Source organism: Vombatus ursinus, unplaced genomic scaffold, assembly GCF_900497805.2.
Source record: "Vombatus ursinus unplaced genomic scaffold, bare-nosed wombat genome assembly UNPS02014909.1, whole genome shotgun sequence".
Classification (NCBI taxonomy): Eukaryota; Metazoa; Chordata; class Mammalia; order Diprotodontia; family Vombatidae; genus Vombatus; species Vombatus ursinus.
Window position 1 is genome coordinate 654198 of NW_020954687.1, and position 16498 is coordinate 670695.

A 16498-nucleotide genomic window follows, 5' to 3' on the forward strand; every position below is an offset into this window, starting at 1 on the left:
ACATAAATTGCTTCCCTATTAACCTGCCCACTAAAGTCCAATTTCCTTAGCCTGGCACTAAATACCTTCCACAACACAGCTATCATCTTTAGTACTTCACACTAAACTATATATAAATCATCTACAAATTCAAGAGTGTCATCTTTTAGCCCAATAGGCATGATTTTCTGAACACACACTATGTTTTTCCAGCTTGGTGCTTTTACTTATAGCAATTTTTATACCTAGAATGCTTTGTTCTATTATTTTCACTTATACAATCTTACTTTCAAGGTCTACCTCAAATAGCCCTTTACCATGAAATCACCATGATAACCTCTGCCAGAAGTGATCCCTCCTTCCTTTGAACTCTCAGAGTATTTTGTTCCTGTCATACTCTATTTTGTATTGTTATCATTTTTCTATGTAGCTAAATTTCCATTTTGTGACCGAGGGTTAGTCCTACTTAACCTCTAGATGCTCTCGGAAGCTCTTTAAGACTATCAGTTGTGGACAGGGTAGGGACCTATGTGGATGAAGAAGTTTATTCACCTGCCAATGAAATCACAGGTCCAGATCTTCTCTCTAAATTTCCAGCCTTACACAAATTCCTTGAGATAGGGTCTATGTTTGTTGTCAAAACAGTTCTCTTTGCGTTCCTTTCAGCACTTAAAATATGGCAGGCACTCGATAAACATTTACTGAATTTAATTCTTCAGAGAGAATTGACTGAGGTAGTTCCAAAGATATCCAAGAGGATAGTATCCAAAGGTAACATCCTAGAACATAAAACCCAGTTCATCCCAGGACTTTTTGGAGATTTTGATGGTGCTAGTGCCAGACTGAGGAGTCAGTCCCTACCAGGATTTGTCAAGAACTACTCCCCCAGTAGGTCCCACTCTAAATCAGATCTGCTGCCCTCTTAGTAGAGTTTTGGAAGCTCAGTGATAATAGATAGTGTGACATGTTATCCCAGAAAACTGCTCTTAGGTTCAAAGAAGAGAAACCCACAATCCAGGAACAAGGAGATGACAGTTCTCTTGTATAATGTTCTGATCACATTAGAACTGGAGTATGTATTCAGTTCTGGGTGCCACATTTTTGTTTTTACTTTTTTTTTTCTTTTTAGGCAATTGGGGTTAAGTGACTTGCCCAGGGTCACACAGCTAGTAAGTGTTAAGTCTTTGGTCTGCGGGCGGATTTGAACTCAGGTCCTCCTGACTTCAGGGCCGTTGCTCTATCCACTGCGCCACCTATCTGCCCCAGGGTGCCACATTTTAGGAAGGAGTGAGTTCCAGAGGAGGGAAACCAGGATGGTAAGGGGTATCTCAAGTTCATGCCATAAGAGGTTTTGTGGGAGAAACTGGAGATATTTAGTCTAGATAAGTGAAGACTTAAAGGAGGTGTGACAGCTATCTTCAAGGAAGGCAGTAGATAAGAGTGCTAGGTTTGGTGTGAAAGGACCTGGATTCAAATCCCAATTCTGCCAATTTATTAGCTATGTGACTCTGGGCAAGTCATCCAGCTTCCTTGGTCCTCAGTTTCCTTATCCATAAAATGGGGTTGGACTAAATGATCTCAAAGTTCCTGTCTAGCTCTAAATTTATGAGTCAAAGTATTTGAAATGATGTAACATGAAAAAGAGACTAGGCTTGTTCCGTTTGGTGCCTGAGGGCAATGGGTGGAAGTTGCAGAGACATTAGGCTTGATACAAAGAAAAACTTCTTAATAAACAGAGCTATCAAACATTGGAACTGACCATGTTGGGAGGTGGTGGGTGCCCCCTCAGAAGCAAAGGCTTGGAACTATTTGTTGGTTATATTACAGTAGGTATTCATATTCAGATAAAGGTTGTATTAGCTTAGGGGCTTTTAACCTGGGGTCCAAGAACCTCTTGACAGATTTCAGGGGATCTATAAACTTAGACAAGAAAAAAATGACATACTTATTTTCACTAACCTCTAATTAAAATTTGATATTTCCTTCAATTATGAAATTAAAAAAAAACAAAACAAACTTCTGAGAAGGGGTCCATGACACAAAAAGGTAAAGAATCCCTTGGTCATTGAGGTATTTCTCAACTCTAAAATTCTGTGATACTGTCATCTCTCTTAAGAAGACATTTGAGGGGGCAGCTAGATGGTGCAATGGATAGAGCACTGGCCCTGGATTCAGGAAGACTTGAGTTCAAATCTGGCCTCAGACACTAAACACTTATTAGCTGTGTGACTCTGGGCAAGTCATTTCACCCCACTGCCTCAGGAAAAGAAAAAAAAGAAGAAGATGACATTTGAGCTTCTCATCAACTTATAATCTTACATATAAATGCCTCTAATATTTGCTGCAAAAAGGAAAGCAGCTGAAGGGACTTTCAGGTCACCACTAAGATTCCAATGGAAAACAATGTATTATCCCTTTTAAAAGTAGGTTCTATTATTTCTCTGATGGGATTAAAGGATGTTTAAAGAAAGAATTATTCTCTCTGTTCTTACGGCTCAACCAGGGGCAATATATTACATAAAGAGAGCTACAGAGAACAAAAGACTGAACGCTGTTCAGAATCTAACAAGAAGACAGAGATGAAAAGAAAGTGACCAGGTAGATGTATTATTCTAACAATGCTCCAAAAGCAACATTCTGGTGTATTCTACCTTACCCCACTTGAGGTTCCCTTGTAACATCCCCATGATTTGGGCCCTGTTTCTAATAAAAGAGTAGAACAGAATCTCACCATTAGTTCTGATGGTAAAACTGGAAAAAGGTAAGAACCATGGTTGGTTTTGATTTGTAAATTGTGTAGGGCTCCCAAAACAGCGGAGACAGACTTAGGAGGGAAAACCCATAAAAGCTTTTAAACTTGAAAGTTATCAGGAGTTCAGGAAAGCACATAATTAAAACCAAACTCTTTCAATAAAGTTTAAAATAAAATCATGGCTCTGGAAGGTTGGGGAGGAGGGGACTGCTGAAATTGGTTTAACTTATGTTTCTCTGGAGCCAGAGCCTGGCCCCACAAGGATGGGAAAAAACAACAACAATGACAGAAAAGCCCCAAACAACTCATATTTACATTTTCCTCAAAGAGAAACTAAGCAGCAGGAGCATTTTATATCATGTTCTGGTGCATTAGCTAAACCTGGTGAAATAACATGAGCTGTTCTGGGATGGGCTGTGATGAATTATGTTTTTTCTCTCTCACATTATTCATTCATTAATGACCAACGATGACCAAGTAAACGATCTGAACATAGCTGCTCCCAAAGATTTGCTAAGGTCACGTGTAAAAAATATAAACCTGAGTTATACACCTGCTCTTTTAAGGCTTAACAGTATTGCCTCTACCAAAAGAAGTCATCTAGTTCAGCCTGCTGCGTACAGGTCTTCCTCTAATCCAACCCAAACAAACAGCCGTCTTTCCTTTAACTGAAACACTCCAGGAAAGGCTGCTCTACCAACCCCTCAACTTCCCATCTCAGAGTTTCTTGTTTTGCTCTGAACTGCTCTTTCGGGGCTCCTGATGTTCGAATGAATATAAATGGTAATGATAAGAAATCATAACAATACATAATTTTTTAAAAACTCGCATTTTGAAAGTACTTTGAGGTTTATTAAGCATTTTTCTCACAATCCTAGGAGGTAGGTAATAATATAATCATTCCTGTTTTATAAATGAGAAACCCACGTCTCAGAGAAGTGTCATGATGAAAAACTGGGAAGGAAATACAGAGTTGAAGATTAGCTTTTTATTAACTTTTTAACTAATTAATAATTGTTAATCATGTAAAGGTAAGGCCACTGAAGGAAGCTACAAGAACACCTAAATTAGCTGGACATTGTGGGAATAAACAACACATAACTCTGTATTCCTTTCCTGGTACAGACGGGTTACTCTCAGTTACCCACAACCCAAAGGGATGGGATGGCGGGTAGACGTTATTTCAAGACGGTTCAAACTTAAAGACAATCTAAGTGGGATAAACTGCCAGGCACAAATGACTTTTCAATGTCATTTTCCTTTTTTGATCATTATTACTATTTTGTCTGTGCAGAATACTATTAGAAGACACAGGAAGCCTAGAATCTAATGGAAGCTAATAACACAAATATTTGTGAAGTTTCTCATTTCTAAGGATCAGGGCATCCCTGCCAACTAAGCTAAGATCATAGAATCTCGGGGCAGAAAATCCTTTAGGAGTCATCGTGCTGAAGTTCTCATTTCACAGATGAGTACACTGAAGACTAGAGAGGTGAAGTAATACAAGTGATCAAACAGCCAGGATTTGCACCCAGGTCCTCTGATCCCAAATCTAGCACTTTTGCCGCCACGCTTTTTTGTTTCCTGTTAACATTTTATGTAAAAAGAAGAGGTTATTTTCACTGCATGCCACAAATTCTGGTACATTGTGCTCTCCCCATAGTTAGGGTAGGATAAGTGGAAGCTAAGACTGCTTCTTTCCTTCCTCTTTACAAACAAGGAAACTGAACCACAAAAGTAAAGCAACTGAGTTCATTCATACAGGGGTGGAGCCACACCTAGAATTCAGTCTCCAGACATCTATCCTGGGCTGTATCCATTAGATCATATTGCTTGTGTGTGCTATGAGCACTCAAGTGTTTATTTTCAATCCAGACAACACATTTCTTTGAGAAAGCTCACGGTTCCCAAGAGAATTTCAAGTTCTCTTGAAGACTCAGAAATCCTGTCCATGATGGTGTAAATCTGAGAGGAGGCCAAGGATCCTTTAAGGCATCCGAGGCAAAGCCCACATTACACTGATGGTCTGAAGCTCTTAAGGGCCACAGAAACATCTGCCTTCATCTCTTCTCCAGGCTGCACTATTGACTCACCTCCACAGGACTCTTGTCTACCAAGCCAGACCTGTGGGCCGTGGAAGCTCCCGTCACCCCTGCGCCACTCGTACTGGAAGTGCTCTGTACCTTGCCCCCGACCACCCAAGGCCTCTTCCCCACCTCTGGTCCTAACCATAGTCACTAATCTTTCCTATACTTGTCCTAGATAAGATTAAAGCAGAATCAGTAGCTTGAAAATGCAGTACATTTCTGGTTACATTTCTAATGTTTACAGGCTTTTCCCTTTTCCTTCCCTGTCCCCAGCATGATTTATTTTGGGGCCTGGCCATATTTTGGACCAATATTGATTTGCATCTTTATTTTACTTTACAATAGCTGATGAAATTTGCTCTTAAGGACATTAAAAAAAACCAAACCTGCACTTACCATATCCCTCTTAAGAGATCATTACGACAGAAAAGGTTGACAGACCATGTGATACATCATAGATGCAAAAATCCCTAGCAAAGCTTTCAGTTCTACTTCTTGAATGAATTTACTTTCCTCATCCCTACCTCCATTTTGCAGTCTTTTGCTTCTTCTGGATCATGGCTTTTGGATTCTGCAACAGCTGTTGTTGGTTACCACCACCACAGCCCTAGGCATTAAATTTTCCATGTCCACGGTTGGGGGGGAAGGAGTTTTAATATGATAAAATCCAAAATCCAGAAACCTACTTGGGTTGCAGTTATTTTAATTTTCTTTGGATTAGCCTGTGAATCAAAACCTTTGCAAAGAAGTTAAAGAGTCTCTGCTGAAGCCCAGACAGAGGATTTCAAAAGAGGAAGTGAATGGCAGGTACTGAAGTAATAGCAGGGAATCTTTCATTGAGGAGGCACTACCAGAGGCCAGGCTCCCTTCTTCTCTCTCCTCCCTCCCACTGCTCTGGGGACTCAATTAGTGACAGATGGAAAACTGTACTGAGCTGGAGGTCCAGTCATTGGCCTTCATTTTGGAGGAAGCAAGAATTCTTCAATGAGTTACGAACATTTGGCCTTTTCTAGAGGACCAAAGGGTTTAGGGCAAGGGGTATTAAGGTTTGGTCAGGTAGGAGTGTTTATTCTAGGGAAGCATATCCCCAAAAATGTAAGTGGACAAATGATCATTTGTCATTTGACAATGACATTGTCTTCATCTGAAAAATGGAGATAATAACAGTACCTACTTCTCAAGACTGTTGTGAGGATCAAATGAGATAATAATTGTAAAACACTTAACACAGTGCCTGGCACATAGTAGGTTCTGTATAAATGTTAGCTTATTTGTTATTGTGATTATTATTGTTGTTGTTACTATGATAAGGCAAAGACTGGTAATAGAGAAGAAAAACAATGTGATACCACTTACACAAAACTGAGTTCAGAGAAGTAGGTTTTTATACTTGCATTTTAAAAGGCCAATGGTGAGCATTTTGAGCTCGCCATTAAAACCAGTAAACCTATATGGTTTTTCAGTATTAATCAAAGGTGGATAAAAAGTAGGAAGTTGAGGGTTTAAAGTAACATGATTCCTGGCTCCCAGTTCTTTCAAGTGTTGTAAGAGCTAGAGACCAATACATGGTTTTTTCAGGAAGTCTGTTTTTGCCTCTTTTGTTCTCACCTTGGACCAGAGATCTTAACCTTTTTTGAGTCATAGGCCCCTTTTGGCAGTCTGGTGAAGCTTATGGACACCTTCTCACAATAATGTTTTTAAATTTATAAAATAAAATGCATAGGATTACAATGGAAATCAATTACAATTAAAATGTAATTATTTTCCCATACCAGTTAAAAAAAACTTCATGAAATCTACTGATTCATTAAACCCAGGTTAAGTACCTCTGCCTTAAATATTTGTTTAATTCAATATTGGAATCCTCTCTAGCTGCTAGGAAGAGAAATTGGAAATAGAGCTTTCAATAATTTTCTATACTGGTTTTCTTGTTCAACATACGGCATAATACACAGTCCAAGAAGCATGTCTAATGCACAAGATTACCTACAATTTGGGCAGCTAGGTGATGCAGGGAATAGAGTGCTGAGCCTGGAGTCAAGAAGACTCATCTTCATGAATTCAAATGTGGCCTTAGATAATTACTAGCTATGTGACCCTGGGCAAGTTACTGAACCCCTTGTGCCACAGTTTCCTTATCTGGAAGATGAGCTGGAGGAGGAAATGGCAAACCAATCCAGTATCTTTGCAAAGAAAACCCTAAATGAGGTCACAAACAGTCAGACAGGACTGAAATAACTCAACAACACCACCACCTACAATTCTCCCAACCACAGTGTACTCCTTGCCAATGTGATCAGAAGAAACTCTGTAAGTAGGTTTAAGAGAGGGCCAATAGATTGTGGAGTCTGAAAAATGCAGTGGAAAAGCCCAACCTGTCTTTAGGAATGAGACTCCGTGATGAAAAGCTAGAGATGTGAGACAACAATCAATTCCTCACTATATGTGTTTGTGTGTGTGTGTCTGTGTGTGTGTAATATATACATATATTCTGTGTCTACAATGTTCACCGTCCTATGCCAGGGACCATGGAGAATATAATAAAAGTAGGAGATACAAATCCTACCCTCATGAACTTAAACTTGGGGAGAAGATAAACACATAAAGCAATCAGTCTAATACAAGTATTTATACAGGACAAATAAAAGAATACAGGAAAGCAGTGATAGGAATATAATTAACATATGTGGCACAGACAATACATATTATGTATAAGCTATCAGGAAAGGGAACGTAATGGCTGGAGCTGCTGGAAGGGCTTCCTGAAGGACACTGGATCATATCTGTGTGATGCACAGGGCTGATCGGGTCTCACTGAAGGTGAGTAAAGCCAGGCTTGTGGTATGGTTTTGGCTCATGTTGTGAGAAGCCTGGGGAGATCCTGGAAGGAAGGAATGCAAGATACCTCGCTGGGGACACAGCTACTAACGGATCTGCAGGACTATGTGCTCTGCGCAGGACTGGGAACACTGAAACATGAGGTTCTGTGTGTGTTTTAGCTTCTCACTGACTCCTCAGCCTTTTCTTTCCCACAGATGTGGACTTTGACCCTTCAGATCCTGGAAGGAATACTCTGAAATTAGGAATTTTCTTTCAGTTCAAAAGTCAAGACACAGCATGGCATCGTAGCAATGGCACCGAAACTGGAGTCAGGTTTGAATCCTGCCTGAGGCATGAACTCCCTGCATCACCTGGTTGTCACTGACCTTTCTGTGTCTGTTTCTATTTCCACCTCTGGAACACGAGGGTTTCTAAGATCCTTTCCGGATCTAACCCTAGGATCCCATAATGCCTTAGGTGCTTTGAGAATCAAAGAAAACATCTAGATCATCTATTCCAATCTCATGTTACAGAAGAGGAAACTGAAGAGCTAAGTTTGCAATACATGGGCTTTCTCCAAATTTAGTACTCTTTCTACTATAGCAGAGCCCATTAATTAAGCATTAATTCAGATTTCTCTAATTTAGAATTTTGTAATAAGCTGAATAGGTATTAGTTTGAAATATGTCTGTGAGAACAAGGTTTCCTAAGGAAACCAGTAGTATAAACAAAATGCTTTTCTGAAAAAAAGCACTTTTCAAGGACTTAAAAATTAGTAGCAATGCCATTTACATATATAACTCCTACACTAATTGCAAATGCTTTGTATGTACTTGCTCACTAATAAACATGGGAAGAGAAGGTCCTGTACTTGAAAAGACTTTATTAGTCACCATTTCTATAATTATACATCTATTTTTAAAAATAAGACAACTAATAAAAGTGAATAAATGTTACATGCGCAGATTTGCCTTTTCAACTAATTATTTTTCCAGATAAAATTTTTAAACAGGTTTGTTTTACTAGATTTTCCCAAGGTATAACTACATACACATGGACATGCACACTCTGCTCCTAATTAGATTTAATACTCAAGAATATATTGTAGCTCACATTCAGTTAATTCCAGAATATCAAGAAAGAGGTTTTTCCAGGGCTGGTAGGAGCTTCTTGTTCCCCTGTCTTGTCTCTTCTTGGACTTTTGTCCTTTTATTTTGTCCTTATAGTTCTTCTACCGAGCACAGTGACATAGTAAGCACTTAATACATGCTTCTTAGCATCTCGGAGTAGGGGCCCAAATCAACTGGTTAGCAACTTGGGCAGCAAATTTGGTGAGGAGTTGAACAGCCAGAATGAGATGTTAGGATCACTTCTGGATTTTGTTTAGCTAGGCTAATTCTTGCTCCCTATTTCCTTGGATGGATATTCAAGAGCTCGACTATCCCATCTTACCAGAGAAGGTGAGTTTGTTTTCCTATTTACATAAGGCTTTCAAACAAGTTTATATTCAAATAAAGAAAGCAAACCATCAGAGTGAGGAAAGAATATAGAACTGGGATTTTTTTCAATAATTTTAGTTCAGCTTTGGCAATGGGTTGTGAGAGACTGGGCCAGTCTCTCACAGGCCTCATTGGGCATACATTTTTAAGATCCTGTGTCTAATGGGCAAGGTCCATCAAAAGAAGAGGCATCAACCCCTGGGGTGCATGACTGCAGCCTTCACCTGCCTTGCTCCTCCTGGCTGTTTAGTCGTGTTTGACTCTCCATGACCCCATTTGGGTTTTCTTGGCAAAGATACTGGAGTGGTTTGCCATTTCCTTCTCCACCTCATTTTATAGATGAGGAAACTGAGACAAATAGGGTTAAGTGACTTGCCCAGGGTCACACAGCTAGTAAGTGTCTCAGGCCAGATTTGAACTCCAGGCCTGGCACCTGATTGACCCATCCTGGATACTACTATGCTAATTATAAATTACAAATTTCTTTGGAAACATCTATACAATGAAAGATATGACAATTTTTACATCAAAAAAGTTGATCTCAAGGGTTAGGCAATTCTAGAAAGCTTCCTGCCACAGGAATCAATCTGACACACTTAGTGTCTGTGTTTGGTTACCTTACTGGTACCCGAATTGTGTAACTTTTAAAGAACATTGCTGGGTTTCAAGGCTGGGCCACAGAGGCAACTCCCTAGTTATGGATAACCACCACCCACACTAGACTATGAATAGGTCAAACTCACAGCCAAGGAGGGGTTGAGTCTTGATGTGAAAACCAACTCTGATCATTAAACCCTTTGTCTTAACACAATTCTGCACATCTATTTTTAATTGCGCTAATCCAATTAAAGATACTGGCATTTAGAATGGAGGAAATAAGAGGCTCTTTAATTTTTGATGACTTTTAATTTTTTGTCACTTTTTTCAGTTATCAAGCATTTATTTTTCTCCCTCTCAGCCCCACCCAGTGGTGTGCTGCAGCCAGCTCAAACTGGCTCTTGGGAGCATATTATTAATTTTTCAGTGCGAACATTTACACTTTGTAAAGAGGCAAACGCTACAAATCAGGGCTTGATTTATTTTTGCTGCTGTTGTTGATTGGCTAGATTTAATAAAGTGATGGAGAAAATGTTAATAATGCAGATTAAACTTAAGTGTGTCAAACACACATTCCACCCCCACCCCCTCCTGCCCCAATTGATTGCTAAACATTTAACAGCTAGGGAGGTGTAACTAGAATACAGGAGCCCAAATTTTGAACCTGTGCTTCCTTCCAATAGACTACACACAATACTTTAACAGATACTAATAACCTAGGTTATCCTTTGAAAACATAGAGCTAGAGAAATGACTATACTCTATGACATACAATATAACCAAAGGCACAAATATGTTAGGCATAACATACAACTAAAGAAACAAGGAAACAAAAAGTGCTAAACCTCCTGATCATCCCTCCCCACTTGCCTGAGAGGAATAATTTTTTTTTTTCCTGACAACAACTGGATAAAAGAGAAGTACAGCTCTGTCTTGCCTCACTTTTAGGCAGTTCTTTCCTCCCCTGGACGAGGACATAACTCTAAACTAGATGGGGCAAATCAAAGAAGTGTAGGGTTTGCAGGATTCTTTTTTCCCTAAAGTGTGTTACTCATACAAAGTCAAGCTTTCCATTTACAGGTGACCCCTCATTTAAAGGGAGTAAGGACAGGGCCTCTTAGAGCTGTCATATAAGGAAAAAAAAAAAAAAAGACAATCAGACTCTGGGGAAGTAGCTGCCGCTTTCATAAACTTTTCCGAAGTCTCAATGGAACAAGAGCTCGGCCTCTGCCTAGTTCAGGTCTACATGGAACTGTCTCTGTGCCTTTATTTTCCTTCCTCATTTTCCCTTAGAATTCCTAGCTTCCTTCCAAGCTCAGCTCACAGGCCACTTCCTACATAAGGCCTTTCCTGAACTCTTCCATCTATTAGTGTCTCCGAGTACTTCATTTGCATATGCTCTGTATTTACATGCTCTTCATGCAATTGAATATTATCTTCTTGAAGGCAGGGACTGCTTCACTTCTGTCTTTGTACCTTTAGTGTCTAGAATAACGCTAATAATATAGTAGGTGCTTAAATAAATGCTTGCTGTTTGATGGAAAGATGTTAATAATGCTACCAATCACAAACCCAAATACTTAATGGATATCAGTGGGGAAATCTTTCCTTATCTCTATGCATAGAAACCATTCTTGCCTATGAAACTGTTCTTGGTTTGAAGAGTTAGTGTATACAGAATTTTCTTGATTAGAGTTAAAAATGATGCTGTAGAGGTTTTAATTAGAGAGAAACTGGTTAACAGATTGCATCCCTCATTAGCATTTATTCAACCAGACAAATGTTTCTCAACATATGACAATAGATTATAAAGTAGAGGGAAAAATGGATTCTAGATTAGTGTTGCCCCAGATACAACATTCAGAAGTTCAAAGAATAAGATAATACATTGTAGAATGTTTTGTGTTTTCCAGAGGGAAGATATGTTCATGTTCAAAGAATGGTCATCAATATTAAGTATTTGAAAAGATCAGAGCCAGGATCCAGTGATGCTGGAGTCCATCAGAATGGATTCCATTCTCATGGAATTATCATGAAAATGTTTATCAAACTTTCTATTGATTTTAAAGTTGTAAAAATAAAGCAAAATGACTAATGGTTCCTCATTTTGTAAATTTTATGGTTAGTATGAAAGGGGGGGCACACACAAGCACGGTGGTATAGGGGATAGAGTGCTGCCCCTGCAGTCAGGAAGACTCATCCTCCTGAGTTGAAATCTGCCCTCAGATTCTTACTAGATTGACACCCTGGGCAAGTCACTCTACTCTGTTTACCTCAGTTTCTCATCTGTAAAATGAGCTGGAGAAGGAAATGGCAAACTACTCCAGTATCTTTGCCAAGAAAATCCCAAACGGGGTCATGAAGAGGTGGGCACAACTGACTAACCATAACAATATGAAAAAACACTGCCACCTACAATCCTGGCATTTTCTGTTGAGGATGCTGGCCATGAATGGCAGCAATGTGAACTGAAATGAAAAAGGCCATTACTCTCAGCTTTAAAATACAGGTCAAACGCCATTGCTATAAATAAGCTGACAATGAAAATTCAGCATTTATGAAAGACCCATCACAGTTTTTCCATAAATTAGGAGAATGGTGTTGACATTTTATAAATTTCATATTAGTTACCTTGGAACATAAGAACACAGGCAACCCCTTCAAAATTTCATTAGCTACTACCTTGTATTATTTTGCACAGAAATTTGCAAGGAATATTGGAGTTATGCTGATTTTCTGGGTTGCCCGTTGTAACAGCTCTAAGATAAAATCAAGTCTTACCCCTTTCCCCTCCAACTCCCAACTTAGAAACCAAGGAAATTGCCATCCCCAGACTGAGGGCCACCTTGAAACTGTTTAAAAGAATTGGTAGAAAAACATGAATTATTGGAAACCAATGCTGGCATATTAGTCAAAAACACTAAGTGTGTGCCATTTTTATAATACAGTTTAGATACTGCAAGGAGTTTTACAAAGAAGGAAAAGACAGCTTCTGTCTCTAAAACACTGACCATCTAATGCTAGTTTTAAAGTTGCCCACACCTGCTCTGCTCTTGTTTGTTTTTGTTTTTTAAAGTTCAAAATAAAATCTTTTGTAATTTATAGTTATTCTGAAAAATGTATTCAAAATATTAGCTCCCTATCTGAATGTACATTGTTTTCCAATTCTCTTTCAAAATATTTTCTTTACAAGGAAAGAAGCTCTGAGGATCAGGGCCTTTGAAAAACAACTTAAGAAAGTTTAACTATATTATCAGAAAACATAGACAAGAATGTCAATATCACATGTTCTTTATTTTACACATATTGGTGCAAGAGGTATGGCCCTCATTTTTTACAATGACTAACCTAGGACAGAATATTTACTAGAGCCTTTGGACGATACTAACGAATGACTTTATCTAGGCTTTGATCCTAAAAAGTGATGAATTCACTCCCAGAATTAGATAACTCTACGGTCTTTAAAGTTCAGTCTTTGGAGTCCATAGACTGGGGTCACACAGGTGGGAATCTCCTGTGAATCCTATAAAGTTCCACCTGAATTTGTTGGTCCCCATGATAGATCTGGTGACAGACGGTCTAATCACTGCCTCTGGTCTGTGGACCCAGCCCTTCCCTCTATCCCTCAGCTCCAGTCTCCAGGGGCCCCACTTTGTCTGGGCTTTGAACTCCCACAGCTTCTCTGAGGCTTTTACTTTCAACCTTCACTCTTAAAATGACTTTAACCTTGACCTACATATGATGCAAATATTTTATTGCCCATTTGTGACTAATCTAATAGTTTCACTTTGTTGTCTCTAATAAATTCGCTGTTCACGTCAGCGTGCTAGGCTTGTTTAGTCCCCACAGTGGTGCCTGTGCAACGTCACTAATGTACCAACTGCTCTAAGTCTCTACACGAGGCAGCTAACGGCTCCTCCATGGTAGCAGCAGGCAACACAGGCACAGTAACAACAACAACAACAACAACGGCTCATTTGTAAGTATCTCTATTCTCACAAGTTCAAAAGCCCGATTAAGCCGGATGTGGGGTAGGACGACCCCAGTTTACGGGTGAACCTAACTAGTGAAATCTTGGTCTTCTCTTGCAAACCCTTCACCTGACCAGACAAAAATAAACAAAGAACATGGAAGATAAGGGGTAGGACACGGAAATATTCTTTACTAGTCTAAAGCCACTGACCATCAAAAACTCATTACAATAAGCAGCTATTGCTGTGGCTCTCGATGGCTATTAAATACCGGGAAGTGAGGGTCAAGTATAATATTAAATTTTTAGCAAGCCTATAAAACGTTATGATTTTCTATAATACTTTATTTTCTCCACCACTGTTCATCCCACTTAACCAGCTGTCTGAAAAAGATAAGTAAGGTGACACCAGACAAAAGGAAGCTCTGCATATGATGGGTAATCAGTATATGCCAATAACCTTGAGAAGTGTAAAGGGGGTAAAAGGGATCACTATAAAAAAAAAAAAGGATATTAGGAGTTTTGTGACCAGCAAGCTGTAGCTATACCAAATATATCAAATGAGGTTTTTTTTTTAAGCTAATGCCCCAGGATTCAACCACTGCAATTTTTATGCCCTTTCGGACATACGCTAGAACTTCACTACAATGTACAGAGTGTCCCAAAAATCTGAGTGCAGTTTTAAGCTATTAAAGCAGAGTCTGGAAGCCTGACTTCATCAATATTTTCAAATCAGCCTTGACCATGGGTGCCCAGGACTGTCAGGCACCTTAAGCTTTTAAAGTTTAAAATGCACCAAGACTGTTGGGACCCCCCGTACATGTTACAGCATAGCAATGTGGATGAGACCGACTTACATGAGGGTTCTTTTTGTCTAGATGCGATCAAAGACCAATGCGCCTTATACCAAATTCTATTTTTACAGGCAACAATGCTATAGGAAATGAAACAAAATAAATAAGGCTTGGAAATAAATAAGCATTTCAAAAGCGATAGGACACGGTGGATTCTTCTTTAAACTTATAGATCAATTTGGCTTCTCCCCAGAGATTCCGAAAGAAAGAAACAATGAATGATCTTTCCCCTTTTTTTCCTCTGATAAGTCAAGCTAGTTCTCTAGGAAAAGACTGTTACCTATAAGTTCACTATAGTAGTTTTTGCATTTGTCGGTTTGCTCCAGTGGAAACTCCTAAACTAGTTCCAAATCCTGAAGTATGGTTTATTTTAGTAGTGAAATCCAGAAGAAAATGTAAAGTCATACCTCATATGCATTCTTCAGGATGTCAGAGACACTACCAAACTTCAGACAGACATTACTTTCCCAAGCTGCCTTGCCTCTGTTCAAGGGGCTACTTTTCTACTTTCTAAAGTTCAAATATGTTCTGGTGTCTGGCTCCTGGTAGTTTGAATCCCATCGCTCACCTCTCTTTTCTCTGTCTCTGCTGAGCCTGAACTGTAATTTCATAATCAGAAAAAGTTCAGGTTACTTTCCATTTGAACACTTCCCCAGAACACGTCATCTCCCACATAACATACAGAAAAGCCAGTTATTCAACAAAACTAAGAAATTTTTAAAAGTCTCTCACAATACAATGACAAGAGATCAACAATCCTGCTACCAAACAAATCACAAAAAATACAAGACATCACTTGAATTCTGACATGGCTAGAACCTGCTTCTCAGGAATTTATTAAATATTTTGAACCATAACTTGTTATAAAGAAGCTAATAGGAACTTTATTTACAAAGTCAACCGGTTTTTGTTTTTTCCTATTGACCCCAAGTGCCTTAGAAATTCTAATTTCTAGAGAGAAAACAAGCACACACAGGCACACACACATATACACTCTACCTCTGACACAACTGTGAACGTACATTAAATCAAAATACTGCTTACTCGGAGTGTCTTGGCAATTGGGGAGGGAGATGCTGGGGGAGAATCAGATTGAGATTTCCTACTCCGAGTGAACTCTTTGCTTCGGGTATATAAGGAAGACATAGTTCCTCGGGATTTGAAGAGACACCCAATCTTTGCAATCTTCACTCAAGGCTGGGAAATCGGTCCTGTGAGCTGCCCTTCCAGAACCCCTCCTTCTGAGTGGGTGCAAAAAGCCTTCTGATAGAACTAAAAAAAGGATGCAAACCGCCTGGTAATTATAGTCTTGAGTTCTGAACCAGTCCACAGCTAGGCAGAGTCTTTAAACTGTGTTCCATCAATGCTTCCAATTCAGCTTTGACCACGGGTGCCCAGGACTGGCAGGTACCTTTACGGTGCAGAACACTGTGCTGAGACACCTCCCTGTGCCTAGGGTGGTTCCTTGATCTTCCACAAAAGGAGAGTTCTTAATGAGGTTTTAGGATGCTCACCCCCAAGCCTGACCCCAGGCTCCCAACGAACCCGGATGAAAGCACAGTGGAATAGCCTTTGTCCTTGCCGAAGATAAGTCTGGGGAACAACTATTGCAGATTTATCCAGAGGAAAGAGAAAGTGGGGAAACCTATGAAAATCAACACATTTCCCTCAGCTTAACTCCCCTGGACTCCAAAAGTACATGGGGCTGCTGTGACAAGCTCAGGCTGCGCAATTTCAAGAAACTCAAAAAAGTACAAATAAGGAACCAAGATTTTACCAAAAAAAAAAAAAAAAAAAAGGCAGCCCTGAGGAAGTGAAGTTTCTCCAAGTCCTTCCAGCTGGAGCTGCTTTTACATATAAACACACACACACACACACACACACACACACATCTTTTCCCCTCCCTCTTGCTATTTTCTGACATTCCAAATCCCTATTCG

General features: G+C 39.5%; 1 protein-coding gene across 3 annotated transcripts in view; it reads right to left on the reverse strand.

The window, feature by feature from the left end:
- The window catches only part of LOC114029036 (protein phosphatase 1 regulatory subunit 12B-like), a 47020-nt gene extending 30743 nt beyond the window's left edge, over positions 1-16277 (reverse strand). For all 3 annotated transcript variants that reach the window (XM_027843389.1, XM_027843388.1, XM_027843390.1), the window contains exon 1: positions 15603-16277. In XM_027843389.1, the coding sequence (XP_027699190.1) occupies positions 15603-15704 (102 nt within the window). In that variant the 5' untranslated portion in view covers positions 15705-16277. The remainder of the gene's footprint in view (positions 1-15602) is intronic.
- Between the last annotated feature and the right edge of the window lie 221 nt (positions 16278-16498).